Raw genomic sequence first — 23,357 nt, 5'->3', positions numbered from 1 at the left:
GTACATACTATGTTCCCATATGTATGTACACAAAACTGGTTTGGTATCCAGTATTTTAAAAAGAGGCTTTTACAGAGGCATACAGTCACTGAAAGGCAGTAATAACTGGCATTAGTGGTTAGCTCAGACATTACATCATACTCTGAACCATGCAGCGCAGTTCCACATTCTCATGAGCCAAGGAGGGAGACTGGCTTTTGTCCATCTTTTGCACTACTGCGCAGTATTGAGTCTAGTTATACTTGCATCTGTTCTGTTACAATAATACATGATCGCATATACTGATAGGCATAGCAAGGGTGGATTCAATATGGCATCCTGAAGGGCCATATGAAGAGAAGAGCGCAGTAAACTATACATTCACCATTCCTTCCTGGTCCAGTTAGGTTTAGACACAGTCCAAAGAGTTCTGCTGCTGGAACTTCAGATTAAATGTAGAATAACGATTCCAAAATTGGTTTCTTTCAGCATCCTTTGAATAACGACCTGATATTCTGATATTCACAACAGTCTTGTATTGCAGATACAGAATATCATTCAGCGTGCTTCCATTGAGCAGACCCACCCTAGCATGTAAGTAATTCTGTTTCCATGGCAGGACAGGGTTTCTGGACTTACGCTCCTCCGAGCTGTCGACGCTGCTGACACTGTCGGCGTGGTGCAGTGCGTGGCGGTGGAGGTGCTTGTAGAGGCTGAATCTAGTCTTGCGGGTCCGGCCGACCCCTTTCAGCTTGGGCAGGTCCACGGCGTCCGTTGGCCCACCATTCTTGCCAGCGCTGGGGGCAGAGCCTTCTTTTGAGGACGCTCCCACGCCGGCCTTATTGGCTGATGCACCAGACTGCTAGGGGAAGAAGGCAAACAGAGAGCTTTAGGAGAACATGGCCCAAAAGTCTCACACTGCAGCAGAGGAGTGCTGAGGCCTCCATTCAAACTAGCAATATATGCACAAAATAGTCTTCGTCCCTATAAATGAGCACTTAGAGATTTAGCTGTTTTTTGGGCAATGCGTGAGGTCTTTGGACAGAAATTGGAAAGCCATCAGCATTTTGGCAGCTGGGTTGCTGCCCTTACCTGCTCAATGGCCTGGGCCACCGAACGAGTGACGCTCCCCACGTCTGTCAGACGATGTTCCCTGTCATCCCACCGCCCGTACGCCAGGTCGATGCCGCCCACGAAGGCCACCGATTGGTCAATGATGATGATCTTCTCATGGTGTGCCCACAGGTACACGGAAGAGGAGACGTGGTCGGGATGTCTCATCACCTGGTGATAGGCGGTGACAGGAGAACATGTCAGTTGCACACGTGGAGACATTCACACACATGCACACACACACGAATGAGTACACACACACAAAGACAAACAGGAACACACACAGCTCTCCCGGTAAGCCAGTACCTTGATGTTGGGGTGAAGGTGCATTAGTGTCCTCTTGCTGTATTCACTGTTGATTCCCAGGGCCAGCTCTACTTCCTTGTACAGCATCACATAGATCCGCACACCTTGTTGCTACAAAGGAAAAAGAAAAGATGTCTTAAAGACATCAATGACCCGGGGACAGTTTTACCTAAAGGGCCACTAACTGTCCTCTCCAATGACTGAAGGTATTTCTCATCCCAGGGATTAACAGGAAACACAACGTCACATAAAATCCTCCCATGACCATCATTACATCCCCTGCTTTGTATGGGCTGTACAGTATGCTCAGTATGTCCAGTCAAGCATTTTCCCTGGGTTTAATTTTCAGGCTCCTTGACTTTTGCCAGAAAATGTGAAATTACAGGGAAACAAGGTAAATACGTGTGTTGTTTCAGAAAGGATTTTTTCAGAGAATGTTCCCCAGTGTCCTTGCACTTCTTTACCGCTACAGAGCCGGACCCAGGAGTGCTTGATTAGTTCATATTCCAACATTGTTTTTCCTCTTTCACGTCATGTTGACTCGTGCCAGGTCGGCCATTTAAGACATTACAGGCCCTGCCCCCTTTATGAGCGAGCTGTGGGTGGGTTCGGCGAACTGTCCGACTCACCGCCTTGCGTTTGAGAATGCAGTCCAGGCGCCAGCGGTTGCCCTCGACGACAGGCCTCTTCAGGAAGATTTCTGGGCTCAGCCTGCAGGAGCAAGTGCCAGCGACATCAGTGATGAGGTCACCAAGTGGCCACACCTCACCAGCCCCTGGAGCCTCAATGTTTGCCAGTTCGCTTTGTTGTCTTTCATAACTGTTCTCGTTACTGCGTAGCTGTCCACTGCTCTGCATAACTGACTGCATCCCTCATTTCCCTAACAAGCACAAAAAATAAATACACAGAGCAAATCTATTACACAGCCCAGAAAAGTGCACCTGCTGCAGTTTGGAATTCCTTGAAAAGGCCCCTTAGACTTAGTGCCTCTATTCTGGTGCCTGTGTTAATAGCAATAGACTACAGACACTGAGTGTCTTGGCTGGTTCTTTTGTATTCACACGGGAGGCTCCAGTAGCAGTCATCCACAGGTGAGCATCATTATCTCCCCTCCCCCTGGGAAATACCGCGTCTCTACCTGTATTTCTCGAACGGGAAAGTGTGTCATCCATTCAGAGCTGCGGCCTGCACATGCTCTTTTCACACACCCACCCGTGACACAACGAGAGAGCTCGCCATCCAACCCTCCATTAAAGTCAACATCACTTCTGACAAAGGGATTACTCTGAAATGTGGCTGCTGTCACTCAAGGCTTGAAAAATACACCACTTCCTCCCCTCCACGCAAAAATAGCTCACATTTCAATCAATGTGCCCCTGTGAGTTTGTTTTGACATTGCAAGGTTTATTACCACCGCGAGGGAGTGGTCACTGGCATGACGCCAGGGCTCTCACCCAATCAGACAATAGGTTGCTTTGACACTACATTCAGTACAAGACTCTGGCCTGCTTCTTCCTACCCGAAGGACTCTAAGCCTTGATTAATGTCAATGCATCCTCAAAAACATGATGTACAAAAAATAAGAAATGTATTTTAAAAGTATGTCTGAAAATATACGGCAACTACAGTAAAATCTATGAACTGTAGCCACTTCCATATGTGGAGTTTCATAGATTTCATAGACTACATGCTGCAGTCAATTTTGGATACATTCCATGGACAATACGAGAAGTATTTTCTGATTCATCCCCACCCTCTTTTAGATGTTTTTGTTCTCCGGCTGTTTCCTAGCAATGCGGTCTGGCCGACCTGATGCGGAGCACATTAACAAAGTGCCTTTTTCAACACCCTTCCAGTAGGGCGCAGCAAACAAAAAAAGCCTTGTCTCTTTTCGGGAGCCACTGTCTGGGCTTTCAGACCTTGCTCTTGGAGATTCTCCCATTTACCACAAACACAGCTGTTGTTTTGTCAAGAAGACTCCTGATGCACTGCGTCTGAGGGTGGCAATATGACAGCACTGTTTTGTGTTAAAAAGAGATTCATGAAAAATTAGATGAGATAAATTGGGTAGGTCTGAACATCAGACCCCTTGTGTGCATGCAAACCCATGGGTCTTTCTGCAGTCAGTGGGAGGGCCCAAGAAAGTGATCTTTGAAGACAGCGTGTGTGTTAATGGAAAGCGTTAAATGGCTCATAGCCTGATTTTTGCGTACTTTTGTCTTCATGCAGTACGTACCACCAGTCTGTGATGAAGATCTCCTCTCTGGCTTCTTCGAGAGCATTTGCCACGTCCTCCATGTAGGTCTTCCCATTAACATACCTGGAATAATGATTAAAAAAAGATCAATTGTGTTGTGTGCAGTTTGCAGAGCAGTAGGCTTTTCAGCCAAAACCAACAGAAGAGGGACTATCCTCATCTGATTCATTAGGCTAGGCCAATGAGATGGAAGTAAAAAGGTGGGCACATGGCTAACATTTTACTGGGACAACTTGCCTGATACCAACAATGAAAGGGGAGTTTCAGTCTTTTGGACGGACATTTTAAATCGGGAAAACAGTATCAAAGTATCAATCTTCTCTCAGCTCCCTCCTTTGAGTGAGTTTTTTCAGAGCCAGCTGAACTATTTTGGAACCTCCATGTATTGCCTACAGTGCAGTTCTAAACTTGGAGAAGCATCAAACAAAACTTGTGGCCATCTTCTTCTCATTTCCAGAACTACCCTTTTCAGCAGTGGTTGTTCCTGTCTTAACTGTGCTTCAGACTTTCAAAAACACACGTGCAAACTGCAAATGAACGTGCTCCCGGTGTACATGCACGTGCCGTTGCCACAGGAGACCGTGCAAAACACACAGCCGTCACAGCTGTGACACACAGGGCAAAGGGTGGGGGCAGACGTCACCATGGTTACCATTTGGCCGGGATGTTCTCCTCCTCGCGGGCGAAGGAGCCGAAGCGGTGGTCGCGGAGGAAGGCCTTCCCGTGCTTCCTCACGAACTCCTCGATGGCCTGCCCCCACCAGCGGGCATGGCGGTAACTGGAACACTTCAGCACCAGCGTCCTGCGGAACAGAGGGGGCGGGTGCATCATGGGGTCAACAGGGCAACAGGCCCGACAGTTTGGCATAAAACCTACGGAAGGTGTCCCCTTTTATAAAAAGAACAGGAAGGGCCAGACGTGTGCAACCCAGGACTCAGCACTGCAAAGGGCTGTCGGTTCAGATTCATACGTCACTTTATAAACTTGCTTCTGCAAATGAGAGATTTGCTGTTGAGGTTTGAAACAGAATTTCTGTGTCTGCAATTTACTGCAGCTTCAGATACGGAGGTGGTCTGTGGTCTTTTGTTCATATGCGCACTGACCACTCTAAAACTGAAGCACTGGCTGAAGCAAATGACGGTAAGTGGAACCACAGGGAAGTGACATGTGGTACAGAGAGGTGTTCTGTCAGCTCTCACCATTCCAAAGTTCACAATAAAATGGCTGCAGTTTTATCAGCCAATCACGGCGAGGGAAGGAAAGGAATGCTGGGATCTGACCCAGTGGGCTGATTCAGATCTAACACGCTGCAGGCTTTCAGACAGGACATACCTGGAGAGGCTGTCAATTCTAACCCCGTGTTTTGTCTCAGTGTCTTTGGAGTCCATTTTGATGGTGAACTCTTTGTCAACAAGGAGGACGAAGGAAATGGCTCCTGTGTCTGGTTTCATGTACAAAAGGAAAGAGTCTTTTATGACCAGCCACCTGTGAAGGAGGAAATGCACTGTATCGGTCAAAAGATCACCACAACAGCATGCTAATCTGCAGACACGACAACTGAACCGCCAAATACAAATCACACATCCTTTCAAATCATGCATAATCTGTTTACAGGAAAAGCATAGCATATAAATTCAAAAGCTGAACTGATGACTTTGGCCGTATTCAGAAATTTATTTAAATACTTCTAGTGCTATGAAAGAAATCCAAAATAAAAAAAATTGTAATATATGCCGCTGTACATATTATGTTATACACTACTGTCATATAAGATATACACTGTCAAGTACATATTGTAGATTTTAATCATTTTACACAATATGCAAAGAATTACATTTCTTTTGATTATATCTTTTGATATACGCAGAGCATTCTACCCTACATTGAAAATGTATTCCTTAAACCCAGGGGGTTATATTTACAACACTGCTTTTTCCCTGGGGGATTCACACCAATAGCAGGGCTTCCAGTGCCAGTCAAGGGGAGAAGAAAGAACAGGGTGAATTGGGGGGGCTTTTAAACCCTTGGCAGTCTCCAGAGAGGCGTTAATAATAGTATTTAAGGGCTGCAGTGTGAGGCCGCTTGAAGGAAGATTACAGCTGTTCCCCTCCAGATTGGTGCCGGGCTGTCCTGGCAGTCAATCCCCCTTTGCTAAACCCCCCAACCCGCGCTCTCCGCAGAGAACTGAGCCTGATGGAATTCATGACTGTGGCCGTGAGCGCACTGACCGTTTGGACCAATGGTAGCAGACTTTGCTGTGACCACAGCAGTTCATTCCTGGGATGCGGTGGCCGCCCGACCGTTTGTAGACCATCCCTTCCCTGAACACGAGAGATAGACGAGTCATGAATGTCTGCTGTGCTAAATGTTAACCATTGTCTGTCATGTTCTCACAAGGGCAATGTTGCTGTTGCAGATCATTGTTAGACTCTATGTACACATAATTAAGATGTATCACCGTCATTCTTGTTAGCAGCTACAATCATGTCAGAACAAGTACTGTTGAATGCTAATATTCAACTACTGTTCTTCAATTATTTACTGTTACAGGTGGGTCTGTAACTGTGGCTGAGTCCTGTGGATAAGGGTGTTTCAAAATATGTATATAATAAATAATAATTATGCTATCCTATGTTATGCTATGCTATGCTTCAACAATACAGGGGTATTTCAGGTGAGTCATTAAAGCAATTTAAATAATTTCAAAATGAACTACAGCAAGCATGAATACAGTTACCTCTTGTAACATATCAGAGCAGCTGTGGGTGTGTGTGTGTGTGTGTGTGTGTGTGTGTGTGTTACAAAGCAGGGAATGTTTACTATGAAATATATTTCAGCGCAGCACACATCTTTGTGATGGAGCATTTAATTACAGGATATAAGTCTATTCTCTGCTTCAGAGAACCGACACCATTTTTCTGAGAGTATACCCTTCAAACGCAGCATCCTCACAATGTTTCTGTAACATTCAGCTAATGTGAGCGGTGAGAAGGATATTGATCAAGGACTGAAATCTTGCCTCAAGTCAAGCGGATTTAAGATTTATTTGGCATTGGCTTGAAATATCTGCTTTAAGGCCTCACATCAGAGAAACTGAAACTTCCCAAGGAGCACCAGAACTGTGACAAAAATGTGAAAACCCCTCTTACAAGCCTTTCGGTCCCAAATCGTGGATGAAGGAAAGCTGGCTCACATCGATAAACTCCATCTGAAGGAATGAAATATGCTTGATTACAATCATACAATGTTTTTTAATCATGGAACAAAACATCAAACCAGCTCAGTTTAAATTAAATCCCTTACACTTCCATAAATGCAGCTGAAACTGAAACAACATAAATATTTCTGACATGTTCACACCGTAAATGCATTTGAAATTGTAATGTCATAAATGCGTGTAAAATGGTAATGTCAGTAATGCATTTGTAATTCATTTTAAAGTGATGAAGCCTTCTTTGTGCCTAGGTATAGTCCTCTGTTGATTATTCGCCTCATATAGTCCTTTTAGAAATATGCTAATGTGTTTTTTTTTAAATGAAGGCTTTCTAAGCATTCTAAATTATAGAGTCCCTTGGATTCTTGTTAAAGCAAAATTTCCATCTTTTATCATTTCGCTAGCTTCTGAAAAGTTATAATTGCATCTGAAATGGTAATATCCTTCACACAGTAAAATTGCAAGTCACCTATTTAGCACTCTGGAGTGATAATGCAGATGTCCGTGATTAGTGAAGCATGGGCAGACTACTTTGGCGCTGGCACAGGGGAGCATGAATTACACTGCACAGTGTAATTTGCCAGACTGTGCCATCCCATTTACAATATTGATCTGCTTGCAGAGAGCTCGTTACAGATAATTCAGTATGTACTAATCACTGCTTAGCTTTTCGCTGCTTACATTTATTCCAATACATGCTGGCTGCTGTAAAAATGACTTACTGTTGCATGGTACTTTCTGTATACAGACATTCTTAGCAGCTTGTTCAAGTAGTCCTCTAGTTGTTTCTGGAAATGAGCAAAAAATCTGTGGTTAAGGGTGTTGTATGGTAGGTGAAGCTTGTTTTGGGAGGCAGAGTGCCTTGGAGTATTGGGAAGTAATGGGACCTACACAGGCCTCTGTTTGATTGATTGGGGACTGGAGTGGTATCTAATTGGCAGATTTGACTCTGAACTGACCTTTGATTGGTGGACAAGTACGATCTGGACAGGTGAAGTTCAGAAAATATACGCTGGTAAAATGAGCAGATCGGAAAATAGCTAGCCCCTGAACACTAAGCACAAACTTGAATAACAATAATACGATTCAGACTAAACATACACAGATACGTTTATTTCAATGCGCTGAAATAGACACCTGTGAACAAGGGCTGTACAACAGCATCTGGTCTCTAACTCTGGGATGGACAGATGGCTGGACAGACTCACCCTTCTGCTGGACACCTGTTCCTCTCTAGCCAGTTCGTCCCCTCCCCCCCGCGGCAGAACGGGCATCTCCCGAACCTCACTCCTCTTTACACTCTTCCTCCTCACTGTATGACTGAGGAGAGACAGAGAGAGGGGGAGAGAAAGAGAGAGAGATGTCTATTTCATGCTCATGAGGAATATTAGGCTGTATCTTCTTAACTTTCTATATGTCATTCATATTACATGCATGATCAAATGCATTAACAACACAGTAAGTCTCTGTCACACCAATGAAGCTGAATTTGAGAGGCAGAGAGTGAGAAAGGGAGGGAGAGAGGAGGAAGACAGGGAGGAAGGGGAGAGTCATGGGGCGACAGGGGAGAGGCGGGGGAGAGAGAGAGAAAGATGGAGAGGGGTTTTGGGAAAGAGTGGAGGGGAGGGGCAGATTTAAAGAAATGAAATAAACAGAAAGAAGACAGTGAGAGAGGACAGGAGGAAGGAGAGGGAGGACTGCTATCACATCCAGCACAGCTGAAGCTCATGGGAATACTCTGGTGTTGACCAAGTGAACAGTAACCAGGGGAGTCAACAGGAAGCAGTGCACTGATAGAGGGGTCTTTTACTGTTTTCTTCCCATCAGTCCTGTTGGACCAGAACCCGTTTCTCACAGCTGGCGGACGTCACAGCTGAGGGAAGGGTGAGTGTAGCAATTCCAACTTTAATTACCAAGGGTTCCTGTCTCCTAAGGGTAGTTCTTCGAGGACATATTAGCTTAACCTTGCTTGGCCCTGTCGCGTATGCACTTGGAACTTAAAATCAATCAAAGGGGTTAGCTCAGGGAAACTGGGACTCAGTTCTGAACGCATAACACATGGAAAATATTTGGTTGGACAAACGCCTTAAAGCAACAGGAAGACAGTTCCCGGTTGACCCGTTTTTAAACCCTGCCATGCCCTCTCCTGTGTCACCCCTGGGCGCCCTCGGCCGGCACGGCTGTCTCCGCGGCCATTGTGGGGGCGTGGCTCACTTGCGTGAGGGCAGCGGGATCCTCAGGAAGGTCTTGTAGCGGAGGAGCTCACGGTGCAGCTCCATGAAGTGCTTCTCCTTCCTCTTCACTATCCAGGTGAAGTTCCCGTGCCTCATCTCGATCTTGAACACCGCCGGGAGCGCCTGGGGGCAAGTGACACATTCGAATTGCATGGTCACGGCTGCGCGGGTTTTCCCACCTGTGACACGCAAGCTGTTTCTCTACAGGCAGGGAATGCACATCCATGCCAAAACAAATCTCTACTGAACCAAAGCAAGGAAATATGTATGTCTGTTTCAACAGGGCAGGTATTACCTCAGACAATCATACAGGGTCATGGGAATTTTTACTTTGCTATCTGAAACAGGTGGCAAAAACATGCTGTGTACAGGGGCAAGCATTTATAACCGTTACATGAGAAATAATCTATACATTTCCAATCCTCATTTAAGATGTCTAATTTGAGGTTGAAATTCTGTAAGTTTCTGTGAAAGCCTATCAGTATTCAAAACAAACATTCGTCTACCAAAACTGAACCTGGTTTTCAGTTTCTAATCAGCTCTACCATGCCCACAGAGTGAATACCCTGGGGTTCGTTATCTCGTAAACCCAGCCTTCTAGATGGTTCTACTGAAAGCGTATCTCTGCTCTTCAGCAGACATGTGGAGTTTGTGGTGAGTCATGTCATGAGTTCTCTGTATGACTGTGAAAGAGAGGGAAGGAGTTTCCAGCTAACCCCTGACCTTTGACACGCTCCTCTGATTGGTGATGTTGAAGCGGTCCTGGGCGGAGGTGAACCGCTCCACGTCCATGATTTTGGCGGTGATGGGCACAGTGGTGAGGTACACGGTGGCCTCCGTCTCCTTGAAGCCCACGGTCTTGTACACGGCGGTGAACGGGATCCGCGAGTCCCCTGCAAGCAGACGGACAGGTCATGTCACGGTGCGTTCTATTGCTCGCGTGGTGCGTTTGCCAGCGGCCGTTTGCGTGCGTGTGTGAGCATGCGTGTGGGTGAAGGCCATCATTATCTCAGGATAGGCTTATGTTTGATGCTGGTGTGTGATACACTAAGGCACGTCCCAGCATGCCGCAGTCACCACTCTCCACCCTCAGAGCCCCTGAGACCCGACCTACACCACATTCCTTTGGCCATGTGGGTCTGCCTCCACAGCTCAGAGTCTGCCAGATCATTACATTACATTACATGCATTTATCAGACACTCTTATCCAGAGTGACTTCCAGCACAATTGAACATGAGCGTATCCATTCAAGTTGAATGAGCAACAGTGTCAGACCAGGCTAACAGCACTCCCAGACCTGCCACTGCCCCGAGGTCCTCCAGCCACTAACCCTTGCCCCAACAACTACCTCGCACAAATTAACAACTGGCTTCCCCCTACTCCGGCCCCTCTCCCTTCCCACCCTCACCGGTGTGATTGGCCTCATTGGCATCGAAGTCCACCTCCTCCCCCTCCCCGAAGTCCAGGGCGCGGGTATCCAGGCTCTCTGTGACATCACTCATGGTTGTGTTCACAAGGTTCTGCGTGCTGGGCGTGGCTTCAGTCTGACGCATGTTCAGTGCTCCACCTGCAGGGCAGGGATCACCTGTAGGGGGCGACAGGACAACGCCTCAGAACCCACCAATCCCCAAACACCTGGACCACAGGGACATACTGTAGATCAGTACTTAATGTATCACTTTGCAATATATGTTGGATTTCTTGTTCTGTCCCATATTTAACAGTGCAACATGTGCTGTACTTATTTTCAAGTACTTTTGCACTGATCTACAGCATTGCTGAATCCATTATAGCAATTCTACATTCATTATAATTCATTATTAATGATTCACTCTTCATCATTTAGTAATTGGAATGACTGCCATGTTATATAATGATGATGTAAATGAACTCATAACCAGATGGTTGCATCCAGAATCTCTTAACTGTACTAAACCAATACAGTACAGAATTGCTTCAGTGCACAAATGAGAAAACTGCATACTATATTAATCACAATGGATAAGGGTGAATCTGTTCAGTAGATATGTAACTGTCAAGGGCGGGATTCAGGACAGTAGCGCATGGGTTCCAATCCTTGGAAGGACACCACTTTAGTACTACTTGGGGGGAAAGAAATTGATCTGAGCTCCATTACCCTGTCTCTCCAAGCAGATGACAGGTGTTACATGACAAAAGAATTTCGGGACAGTATGGTTCAAGGATGAAAACCCTTTGTCAAACGCCCCAGCCCACTGCATTCACAGGAAGCCCGGGAGGAGCGGACGACCCCCCTCAGAAAAACCATGCCTCAAATTAGAACAGAATGCGATTCCCATGGAGAGCAGCGGCCTAGGGGTCGCATATCCTGTGCGCTGCTCCGGCGGTCCTTGGGACAGCATAACTGGGGGGAGTTATATAAGGCACCAAGAGAGTCACCTTATGGGGCGGCAGCAGAGACACACGACCCCATTTTTAAATGAACACACATTAACAGCATATAAATCCCGCTACCACCTCCGTTCATGAGTGGGTGCCATCCTGGCAAAATCTGGCACAGAAGGAAAGCACGCCCCCAACATGGAGCTTCGGTGTGTCTCCACTACCTATTATTGCCACTTCTGTTTCCGTAACGATGCAGTCACCACACATACGGGAAATGACAAAAACAGGTGAGGTAAGGATGACGCAGCCTGACTCATCTCTCTCAGGCCGACCTTGCGGTGATGTAATGAGGAGGGGGAACCAGGCAGCCAACGAGAGGCGACCACCTTTTCCCACTCACACTCATCCTGGCTTTGTGGGAACGAGGCAAATCTCGATCACTTTATTCTCAGCTGAAAACGCCGGCTAAAAGCATTTAATATCCACTTACATAAACTGTTTTTTTCCGCGTGAAAAAGCTGACATTTCAACATTTACCAAATGCTTATTTGCTTATTTGACATTTACCAAATGCTTATTTTTGTCCATTTTTAGCCAATCTGTACCAAATCATAAATATGGAAAGATACTACTGTAATTAATTACAATTTCCTTTCCTTTCCTCAGCCCCTACAAGTAAAATTTAAGAAAAATCTGACATTTACCCAGCAGCTAAATAATAATAAACAAGGGACTGAAAGCAGATAGCATCAACAGATAAAATTCATGAATGGCTCAAAACTCTCTTAATTATGTAATATGTTCAATCATTTACTCACTTTTTTCCAATACTTAATCATTTAGTATTTGTGGCCTACAATCAATAAATATTTTGGCGCAGTGTAGTCACCTGCTGTAAATCTTCAGCTAATTAATTACCAGTGCCAGTGAGTCAGGGGAATGGGTTGGAACAAATGCTAGCATACCTAGGACCATCCAGGAACTGTGTGTTCAATACCACTGCCATAAACCATACAAGCAATGTGATTAATGGGTTTTCCCATGGGTAATTGCTAATTCAATTTCAGTTCAATATCAGCTTTAAATAAACATTTGCCCAATTTTGAGGGGCATTTGTCAATGCCCCTCCATCCAGAGTGGGTGACAAGCTCAAACAGCATTTAGAACAAACAGTGAATCAAAACTGCTGACTAACTACCTGAAAGTGTAGAGAAAAACTATAAATAAAGCATTAAGGCAAGCACTCCAACACACAAGGCTAAGAGATGCCGGGTACTGAGCCAACATTAAAACAGCGACAGGCTGCCAGTGTTCATCTGAAGAAATCAGAACATTAGCATCATTCAGAGCGGACACATCACACCCCCACAGCCCCAACAGGTCTTCCCACCGAGTCTGTGAAAAGATTTCATTCACTTGCTTTTTAATGCCAAAGCATTGTTGTTTTCCATCAAGTCTGAACAGCAGATAAATGGTAAACGTTATTATCACTAATTCCAACATATTCTTTGGCCTTTTGTCAAGAGATGGACTTTGAGGTCAAAGACTCAAAGTCAAACAAAGTCAAACAAAGGCCCTGGTGACACGGACACCTATAGTGCTGCTTTACCTCCCAGCTGGGAAATCTGACTATACCCCTCCCACTTCTTCTAACAGTTATTGATATCTCATGCGCCCCTTGCATCTCCAAGTGACTCAGAGATACCTGATTAAGTTTTGGGATTCTGCTTACAGGATTTTGGCAAGCGGGCTCCTGTTATCTCCTGTTCACATTCAAACACCCGAGTGCATCGACCAATCAGGGACCAGCAGCAACAGTCAAGGCAAATGATACCAAAGACACAGGACCTCTTTCTCAGAAGTGTGGAGTTTAGAGGAGCGAGAATGGATATTGCAAAGACATTAAAGAATGACTCTGAAGATTCCTTCCAGACTGCTCTCCCGCTGGAACGACACTCCTCTGTCTGGGCTGTTAATGTTTAGATTGTAAAAAGCAGCTGAGACAGTGTCATGACACTGTGGTGTCAGGCTATGCCAGGTACAGCCACCTACGCCCCTTTATGGCATTTCTGCTGATACCCTCTTCTACCACTGTACCAGGAACAGTTCAATAAAAGACAAAGGGCCTGTCTACTTCGTTCATGACCTCAACGGTCAAACAGACTTTCATATCAGGAGCAGAGGGGGCCTTTCTCTACAAATATCCACTGCTGAACTTTTTCATTCATTCTGGTACATGTACCAAAGTTTACGGGCTGTTCCTTTAATGGAAAAACACCCAACACGCCTACTTCTTGAAGTGTGAGGCATGTGTGTGCAGGCGCACACACACACACACACACACCCTCCCACCCATCCACCCACACACACAGACGTGTTACATGGCATTGTTGTATCCAAAGTGTACTTTCATAAGTGGAATCCAATCGATACAAGTGATTGCTGACAGAGATTTTAATCTCCTGATCATGTGACCATGGACAGGAGAGACATTTCAGACCAGAAAAAGGAAGAGCAAGGGGATAAAAATGAATGAGTGGGGTAGGAGAGAGAGAGGGAGACAAAGGGAGACAGGGACAAGAATAGAGAGGGAGAAGGATAGAGAAAGAGACAGAGAGTGACAGGGAGAAAGAGGCAGGGAAACAAAGGGAGTCATAGTCAGGCAGCAGACACTAACTGAGCAAACGATTGAGTGCCACAAAAAAGGAGAGGTTTGCGCTTCATTACCATCATGGAGTGGTGCATTTCTCAGCCTAAAAGGGCACAAAACACATTACTTTAACACTCATCTCTCTCCCTCTCTCTATCTCTGTATCTCTCTCCCTATTTCTTTCACCCTCTCTCTGCATTTCTGTCACTTTCTCTCTCTCTATCTCTCTCTCTGTCTCTCTGTATTTGTCACTCTCTCTTCCTCTCTCTCCATTGCTCTCTCTCTTGCTTTCTCTTCCTTCTTCCCACTCTCTCCCGCCATCACTGCGAGGCTTGGCTCTCAGGGTAACATCTGACAGTCTGCGTCACCTTGAATCACGGCTCGCGTTCCGCCACTCTCGAGCGCTGTGGGGGAAGCACCGGCCGGGGCAGAGGCGGGCGCTAAGCCACACAGACGCGTGTTCTTCACGTGTTGTCGGCCACTCTCTGAAATGGCGAGAAGAGGCGAGAGGAGAGCGACTCACAGCTGAGCCTCCTACTCCTTTCTCCAACTCAGCTGTGATGCCGAAGATTATAAATACCACTTTTGGATCTAATGTCAAACTTTAACTTCAAACCAAAAACCTTAAAGAAGCATATATAGTATGTGCCAAAATAATTACATATTTTAGCAAATGTATCCATTATTGTTGTTTTCATACAATTATAGTATGTTTGACACATACAAACAGTGCCAACACTATTTACAGTCGCAGTAAACATTATGTTATTGCATCATTTTTAATTTTTTAACTGTAGATGGTACAATCGTGTGTGTGTGTGTGTGTGTGTGTGTGTGTGTGTACTCATGCAGATATACAGTGGCCTACATATTTAAGCCCCTATTTAAAGAGGAAAAAATTGTGAAAAACATGATATAACAGAAAAAATATGATGTGTGTGGAATCAAAATTCATTCTTTGCGAACAATATGACTTTGGGAAGTGCAATGCTAATAAAACATTTGAAAAAATGAAGTGGAAATATCTTTTGCACCTAATCAGTCAGGATTAAGAATACATATGGAGTGCACTGTATATCAACACATAACTCAATCACGTCCTAAGATAACTAAAAAGATAATGTAGCATGTAGGCTGGACCACTATCATGTTCATAACCGGCAGATACAAGTTTAATCTCAGTTTAGAGCCTATGACCAATCCAAGAGGGGTGCAGCCTGTGTTAATGGAAAGCTGAAATGACATGTAGATGCCTACCGCTGTCTGCACAAAGGGAACCAGCTGATCCCAAAGACACAACTGACACTTTTTTTCTGGAGCTGTTCTTTGTCAAGATGGTGCACGTGTGTTTTGGAGTATATAGGGTGACTGATGGTAATGCTTAGCTCAGGTGAGGCTGTTACAGGTGGAAAGAAACTTACAAATTACAAGTCCATTTTCAGTGCGTGCAGATATTTTGGGAGTTGGATTTCTCACTCATTGCCTGCATCTACTCACACTCTCTCTGTGGCACTGTCAGTGACCCTGAGCTATCAGCTTTTGTTTGTGAATCAATTGCTGTACTTCCCCTAAACATGCACTAAGGCTTGTGATTGGCTAGGTGCACTGTACTGCACCTTTATAAGGCGCCGTGAGGAACCCTAGATACAGATTTCTTTCACAATAAATAAAGATAATTGTTGTTATTATTATGTAAGATTGATGAGGAATAATAGTGTTGCAATGCAATCTGCCCACAGGTGTGTGTGTGTGTGTGTGTGTGTGTGTGTGTGTGTGTGTCTGTGTCTGTGTGTGTGAAAAGAGCTATGTTTGTGCAAGACACTAACACTCCCACCCGCCCCCCCCCCCCCCCCCCCCCCCCCCCCCCGCCTCCCCCCCCCCCACTGCTTTCCTGCCCCAGGAAAGAGCCAAGCCGCGCAGACGGGAGTGGCGCCATGGCAACGTGTCACTCTGTGATGTCATCTCATCTGGTCAGGCCAGTTCTGGAAGAACTCGGCAGCGCAAAAAAAAAAAAAAACAAAAGAACAACACAAAGCCTGTGTAGGCTTGCTGCTTCTTCTCGGCTGGCCTGTTATCTTTCTGCATGGCGCCCGTGAGAAAAAGGACCTTATTTTCCGTCGAGCTTTCCGCTTTGTGAGAATGCAAATTCGTGAGGGACAGGAGCACATGTCAGACGTCGAACTCAGTGAATGTTCTGCTGGGAGATGTGCATAAAGACAGGCTAAACTTCCTTCTTTTCCACAAAAAACCCCAGAGGTTTCATGCTAGCTGCTGGAGTATGTACTGTTGCAGCACCTATTCTGTATTCAGTATGACCTTAGCCATTACAGTGCTGTGTGATGAAACTGATACAGTTTCAGATGTAGTCTGATACTCTCTGTATGTTTGTGTAGCCTTATATGCCAGATATATGCACTTTTGTGCCTCTCTTTTGTAAGTTTCTCTGGGTGCTAGGTTGGCCATCCCAAGTAGTCCTTTTTATCATTTTCAGATGTTTATAAAATCGTTCAGGAGAACTTTACAAATAACTTCAAACTCTCGTGGTTATAGAGATGTCAGCTAATAAAAGCAGGGTCAACTTGTGGTCATTTTGGTACTGTATGGTTTTAAAATACCACAGAGAAGGCACTCTTTAGTGAAATGGGGAAAGGGGGGAATGGAGGAGGGGGTATAGGGGTCAAATACCATAAGCCTAACACCTGACTGAGAGGGATGCATAGCAGCCCAATGTCTTCTGGAGGGAGGGGGGTTGTCGTTGAGGCCCGTTTTGGGGTGGGCTGTCTCCAAAGAAGTTGTCACTTGCACACTGTGCTGCCCATCACCGGTGCAAAAATACTGGTGCTGGATTCCCAGAGTGGCTTTGCTGAGCTACAGCACACAGGAGTGACGCTCTCTGAAATACTACCAGGTTTTTTTTTCCCACAGAGCATCCTACACCTAAATACCATCTTTTAGATGTGATGTAAGAAAATTTATACCATGTAACCAAGAAGTTCCTGTCATGTGACCGTGACATTTCTGACTACTATGAGAACCAGGCTTGGGCAGGTGTAGCTTTGTTCTGACCCAGACTAGCTGCAATGAGCAATTTCATAAAAATAAGAAAAATAAGAACAAGGCAACAACAAATAAGAAGGTGTTGCATGTACTCAATCCTAATGCATTATCAGTTCCAGAGACCCACAAACTGAAGATGAAAGAACACATGCTTGAACATGATACTTAAAGTTAGGGACAATGCAAAGCATGTTGTACTCTGAACCTGAGCCTTTGTTTGTGTGCGATATTAATGGCCACTTCTTCTTTTCCTGAAGAAGAGCCACTGTAAACTTGTAAACTTAAAGTCACGGATTTGAATTTATGATCAGCATGTATGAAGGCACGTATACATAAGTGTGTGTGTGTGTGTGTGTGTGTGTGTGTGTGTGTGTGTGTGGGTGTGTGTGTGCGTGTGTGTGTGTGTGTGTGTGTGTGTGTGTGTGTGTGTGTGTGAGTGAGAGTGACTGGAGTCCCTGACCCCTGGCTGACCCTACCCCAGTAGTGAAGAGCTCAAAAAATCCCCCCAATTTTATTGTAGTCACTGTAAGAACAAGGAACTAACTTTTATCAGTAGCTGAAGTTTGGTAGAACAAAGAAGTAATCAGAACCATTTTACAGGACAGACAGTTCTTCCATTATCCATAACACAGGCCTCTGAAAGGGAGCAACTTCATTCCTGTTGACCATATTGGCACCATATTGCAAATATGGCAAACAAATAATACCACAACACCACATTTATTTCCATAATACTTTGCTGTTTATTTATTTTAAACGCAAAGTGCCCCACAGCCTTATGGGAAAAACCCATTGATAAGCTAATGCTAACTCATTTAATGTATATCCACTGGGAGTACTTCGGCAAAGACGTGCTTTTATGCACTACATTGCGTATCTGAAACATTGATATGAGATTAATCTTGTTAGAACTATCGAGTTGCTGCCAGCCATTTGGTCAGAGATCTATTAGCTACTTCTGGACTGCAAGAAAACCTCAGGAACGAACACAACAGAAAAACCTTTTACTCGATGAAGTTTGTGCAGTCTACTTCAGAACATTGCTGACTGACTTCACAATGACACTAAGACAGCTCTAAGTGAAGTCTGATGATATAAAGTTTCCTGGCACGGACTCAATGTAAGGGTTTTTCTTCAGTTTCCTGAACCAGCAGAGGAGGATCGGCTGCCAGAAGAACAATGACCCCAGCCCGGGGTGGGGGAAACACCGTCCAACGCCGGGTCGGAAATGCGGCCGTTAAAAATCTCTTGACTGTCAGAAACTCTTCTATAAAAAACGTACCTGAATCAATAAGATGGAGGGAGTACTGTGCCTCACCCTGGTTATGACCGTTTGCTCAAGTGCAAAAACAATAACCACTAAGGTTGCTTCTGGACATTTTAATCACAGCCTCTGCCATTAGATGCTTCTGGGCACACAACGGTCGCTTTAGAGATTGCACTCTGCCTATTAGGCCAAACCTTTTTGCCTTCTGTAAGCGTTTACATTAAGACAATTATTTGCTGGCGCTCAAATGGAGCACTGCTTGGTGCGTAAGGGCTCTAACCGAGCTTCTTTACTATAAGACGATCAGCAGGGTCAATGAAGAGTGCGGTAAATGGTCACCGTGGTGAATACCGAAGAGCCCTGTCAATGCCTCTCAGTTCCACTGCAATTGGACCCTTTGCACCATCGGAAATGGTCACCGTAGTGAGGAAGGGGTGTGTACAGAGGGGCACCCCTCTCATCCCTGTTCACCGGTGCAGTGGTAAGGGAGCAGGACTTGTAACCAGACAGGCATGGCTTTGAATCCCAGACAGAGTGTTGCTCTTGTATGTTTGAGCGAGGTGCTTCGGTAGCTCACAGCAAACACTCAGCTGTGTACTAAAAATATATGTAAAATGGAAATTCAGCAAGTGCCTCTGGGAAGGGCTGGGCTGTTCAGCAAGGCGCTTCCACCGAATTGCTTCGAAAGATGCACATCAGTACTAATGAAGAACAGCGTGCTCAAACGCGCAAGTTGTGCAGGTCGTCCTGAAGAAGGGGATGCTGACGCATGAATAAACCCAAATGTGACGAGTGGGTGGTGGAATGGGAGCGAGGGGTGGCTTGGCTCCTCTGCGCCGTGCGGGGACGGAGCATCGCTGCCTTCCTGTCGGCCTGCCTCTGATATCATGACAGCGCTGTTACACAACCTCTCCTGTTTAACCTGTACAGCAGCCGGGACATGGTTTCGCCCTCACTGTATGAGGGTTTTTGGCAGAGACTCCCTGGTGGTGCCTTCGACCAAATAGGGTTGAGGGTGGACTTCATCTGCCCCCCCCACCCCCAATACACCTGAGCCTATAGTACGCTCTCCAACTGGTATCCTACAGCTGAGACAACGTAACAAATATACTGTGATAACTACAAATGTAATGCATTTAGAGAGGAGATTGCAAGTTAAGACATGCCTGCTAATGTCAGGCCCTCTGTTCTCATGAGCAATGCTGGGATAGTTTACGCTCATCACCCAAACTGATGTTGTAAAGCAATAACCACTGTGCAGACCGGCTCACTATCATTCTTGTGCAATCTGCTGCATTTAAAAGCTTCACCATTCTGCTGAGAAAACCCTGTTCCTCATGAATTGCTCTGAGTGCGCACCTAAAGCTGTTCTCTGAAAGAGGATCATTACATTACATTATTGTCATTTAACAGACATTCTTATCCAGAGAGTTGCATTTTTACACTTACATGGGTTACAATTTATCCTTTTATACAGCTGGATAGTTACTGAGAAAATTGTGATCAGCAGTTTATCCTAAAGTTATCATTTGGTCGTCAGGAAAAGATATTTTAACGTTTAAGTTATTTTAACGCTCTGGAAAATCAAGTCAATTGAAGTTGATTTGAGTCAATTAGTCAGATATTCACTATCTTACACAAAGCAAGTCTACATCTCACAAAGATGATTTTATAATGCCTGGCAACCAGAAACTGTCCCCGTATTTTATTTCATTCACAGAGCCAGCCGTGGTGCTTGATGAAGGGCTTCTGGGATACGGAATAGTAACCTGTTAAGGTCATTGTTTGTGTAAGTGTACGTTCCTGTAAGAATTATACACTAGGCACTACTTGCTCTCAACCCACTTTTGACTTTCCTGTAACAGCTTGAAACAGTAAGCATTATCTGATATGACCCCCCTGCCATCTCGTCCAACCTCCCCGCCCTTCCGCATGGTTTTGCCCCTGGTGCTTGGCATGGGACAGGGGCATGCTGCCAAGGCTGTCAGTAAACCCTGTCTAATTGGGCACAGTGGTCAGTGGTCAACAACCCTCCAGCCCTGACCTCGGACCAGCCTGGCATCCACGACCAGCCCTTACACCTCACACGGGTAACCCCTGCACCGGACCACAACGCGCTGCAATTTGCCTGACACACGGATGTGCATAAATGAAGCTGAGTCATACTAATTGTCTCCTCAATACAGTGGAGCAGCTAGGATGTTTCTTTTAAGGCTGATAAAAATGAAACGGTGGGGCCAAACAGAACACTGCTGGGAATGGGCAGAAATATTTCTCACAAAAGCTTATCCCACAGTTACCCACAGCGAGCCTTATAGAGGAACATTCTCCGCGTTTTGCACCCACAGGTGTCTTGTGGGTGACTGAGAACCAGAGCAATGCAGCCCTGGCATTCTGTCAGCTCTCGGGCATCGCTAATTCCGGAGACGCGGAAATATCACTCAGACCGCTCGCGACTCGGAACGAATTGCACGTCGCTCTTCAGGGGCGCTTGAATGCGGCATCCGAGAGCAGTAACCATGGAAAGCAGGAAAACAATAAAGGACTTCCTCTCCTGCCCGACGAGATCGTTTTCACATTTGCATTATCTCCTCAGAGAACTGAACAGATGGACACTGTGCGTGTTGCTTTCACTTGATACCACGCACGATTGGCCCACACTCTCCCTTCAGCTGTCTCCTCAGTCCATTCCTGTCTCTTTTAATGAAAAATGGCGTGAAACTTTAAAACGACAACCTCCTCCAGCATCAAATTAAGCATAAAAATAGCACACAAAATCTGAGTCAATTTTAGAGCTCATGTACTAAATTTGATGCTAATGTTGATGCCTTTCTTAAGCGTACTGTGTTGCACTAGCAATTCCAGTCACTTTGGAAGGAATGTTTCTTTTTCTGTAATTAACGATTAATGCCACAATCGAGTCTACAAAGTCACAGGACGTGAGTCCAAAACACACTGCCTAGTAAACACTGGGGGACAAAACTGAGACAACTGGACCTGACTGTTTGGTGGCGAGGAGCGGGTCAACAAATTAGCTGCGCTGTCAGCTGTCAGAAGTCAGAAATAGGCTTTTCAGGATGCGGCTGCTGAAACGCAGCGGAAGAACTTGTCCAGCCTCTGTTTTGACTGAGCTTCACAGCATAACTGAAAACAAGGAAAGTTTCAGGGAGCAGGAAAGTTTGAGCAAGACGAGTGAAGTCACCGCTACACTGACATTCCAGTGCTGACTTTCACGCCAGAGCAGAGGAGCTACCACGCCAAGACACACACACACACAACACACACACACACACATACACACACACACACACACACACACAAGCACACGCACACACACACGCACACACACGCACACACACACACACTCACACACACACAATGCAGGCACCTTTGAACAAACAGTCGGAGAGACCCTGCCTTTGGGCCAGGCGACCCTCCCCCCTCCCGAGCGCACGCTCAAACGCGTCCCTGGCCCCCTTCCCTGCCTCAACACTTGCGCTCCAACTTGGAGAAACAAATATAGTATAGAAGCAGAGACAATGAGGCCGTTGAGTGTACTGAAAAGAAGTATGCACTGACCTGCTCCCCTGGCAAACACGGGCTCCACATTGTGTCCTGTTTGTGCGATCCCTTCTTTCTCTGTTGGACTTCACTTGGGTGAAAAAAAAACAACAACACACCGCTCAGCTAACTCTTTCCCCCTCTGCTCTGAGAGACTGTGGAGCGCCCCTGGCTGGGAGAGCACTGGAGGGTGGGAGCGGTGGGGGCCGGCTCAAGAGCCGTCCGTCACCCAGGCCGACTCCTCCAGAGGCAGGGTGGGGAGTTCTGGCATGTCTGACCTGTCAGTCAGTCCCGCCGGGCCAATCAGTGAAAGGGGCGGGACGCAGCTCTCCCCAGGCTTCTGTGAGATCCCGGCTGAAGTTCCACTGGGCTGGCCAAGGAGGAGGGGCCTCAGACAAGGGGGGTCGGGTATCTCCCACACATTGGAGCTGCTCACTACATTCACAAGAATCACTGTTGCTCAGGGCCTGTGCATGTTCATTGAAGCTTATCTCATCTGGGTGAGCCAAAATAAGGTGTCAACACTGAAATGAGCTCATCCATGTTGTAAAATGGGGCGGCAGTGTGGCATCCCCAAGGAGAATCATATGAGGCAGCTGTGTAGCATAGTGCTTAAGGAGCAGGACTCATAACCGAAAGGATGCCGGTTTGGTTCATTACATTATTATTATTATTAGCGTTTAACAGATGCTCTTATCCAGAGCGATTTACATCAGTTAAAGTTTTTTTTTTTTTTTAAATGTTATCCATTTATACAGCTGGATACTTACTGAGGCAACTGTGGGTTAAGTACCTTGCCCAAGGGTACAACGGCAGTGCCTCAGCAGGGAATTGAACTGGCAATCTTTCTGTTACGAGTCCTGCTCCTTAACCACTATGCTACACAGCTGCCCCATATGATTCTCCATGGGGGTGCTGCTGTACCCTTGGGCAAGGTACTTAACCCAAAGTTGCCTCAGTAAATATACAGCTGTATAAATGGAGAACATTGTAATTGATGTAAGTCGCTCTGGATAAGAGCATCTGCAAAATGTCAATAATGTAATAATGAAAAGACTGGACAATGCACACAAAACTGTTGTTGGGGAACGTTTTCTTGTCACTACACACCTCCACAGCTCAGTGCTCTCTCTCTTCACTTCTTTCCCCCCTCTTTTTCCCTCTTTCTCTCCATCTCTCTCTCTCTGAGGTAAGCACCAGGCTACCATGGTGGATAAAAGCCTTAATTCCTCTCTAAAAGACTGAATGAAAAGGAGGTTCTGTGAAACAGCAGTGATTGCTTTGCACAGTGCTGTTCATTTACTGCTGAAGTTGCTGTACATAATGAGGCTTAGCGTGTAAGTCCCATAATAAT

The 23,357-nt window shown here is 45.8% G+C and overlaps 1 protein-coding gene across 2 annotated transcripts in view; it reads right to left on the bottom strand.

The window, feature by feature from the left end:
* Positions 1 to 22,165, bottom strand: part of LOC118795786 (phospholipase D1-like) — a 37,650-nt gene extending 15,485 nt beyond the window's left edge. The window contains exons 1-15 of one of the 2 annotated variants that reach the window (XM_036554516.1): positions 22,022 to 22,165; positions 10,513 to 10,689; positions 9,827 to 9,996; positions 9,084 to 9,226; positions 8,078 to 8,189; positions 7,592 to 7,657; positions 6,805 to 6,863; positions 5,884 to 5,976; positions 4,988 to 5,140; positions 4,308 to 4,457; positions 3,635 to 3,718; positions 2,028 to 2,109; positions 1,399 to 1,509; positions 1,072 to 1,263; positions 619 to 841 (exon numbers count right to left, since the gene is read on the bottom strand). In XM_036554516.1, coding sequence (XP_036410409.1) covers positions 619 to 841; positions 1,072 to 1,263; positions 1,399 to 1,509; positions 2,028 to 2,109; positions 3,635 to 3,718; positions 4,308 to 4,457; positions 4,988 to 5,140; positions 5,884 to 5,976; positions 6,805 to 6,863; positions 7,592 to 7,657; positions 8,078 to 8,189; positions 9,084 to 9,226; positions 9,827 to 9,996; positions 10,513 to 10,657 — 1,783 coding nt within the window. In that variant the 5' untranslated portion in view covers positions 10,658 to 10,689; positions 22,022 to 22,165. The remainder of the gene's footprint in view (positions 1 to 618; positions 842 to 1,071; positions 1,264 to 1,398; positions 1,510 to 2,027; positions 2,110 to 3,634; positions 3,719 to 4,307; positions 4,458 to 4,987; positions 5,141 to 5,883; positions 5,977 to 6,804; positions 6,864 to 7,591; positions 7,658 to 8,077; positions 8,190 to 9,083; positions 9,227 to 9,826; positions 9,997 to 10,512; positions 10,690 to 22,021) is intronic. The other variant, XM_036554517.1, reaches the window with a different exon arrangement.
* Positions 22,166 to 23,357: the final 1,192 nt, after the last annotated feature.

Source organism: Megalops cyprinoides, chromosome 20, assembly GCF_013368585.1.
Source record: "Megalops cyprinoides isolate fMegCyp1 chromosome 20, fMegCyp1.pri, whole genome shotgun sequence".
Lineage (NCBI taxonomy): Eukaryota > Metazoa > Chordata > Actinopteri > Elopiformes > Megalopidae > Megalops > Megalops cyprinoides.
This window is presented reverse-complemented; position numbering and strand designations above follow the sequence as displayed.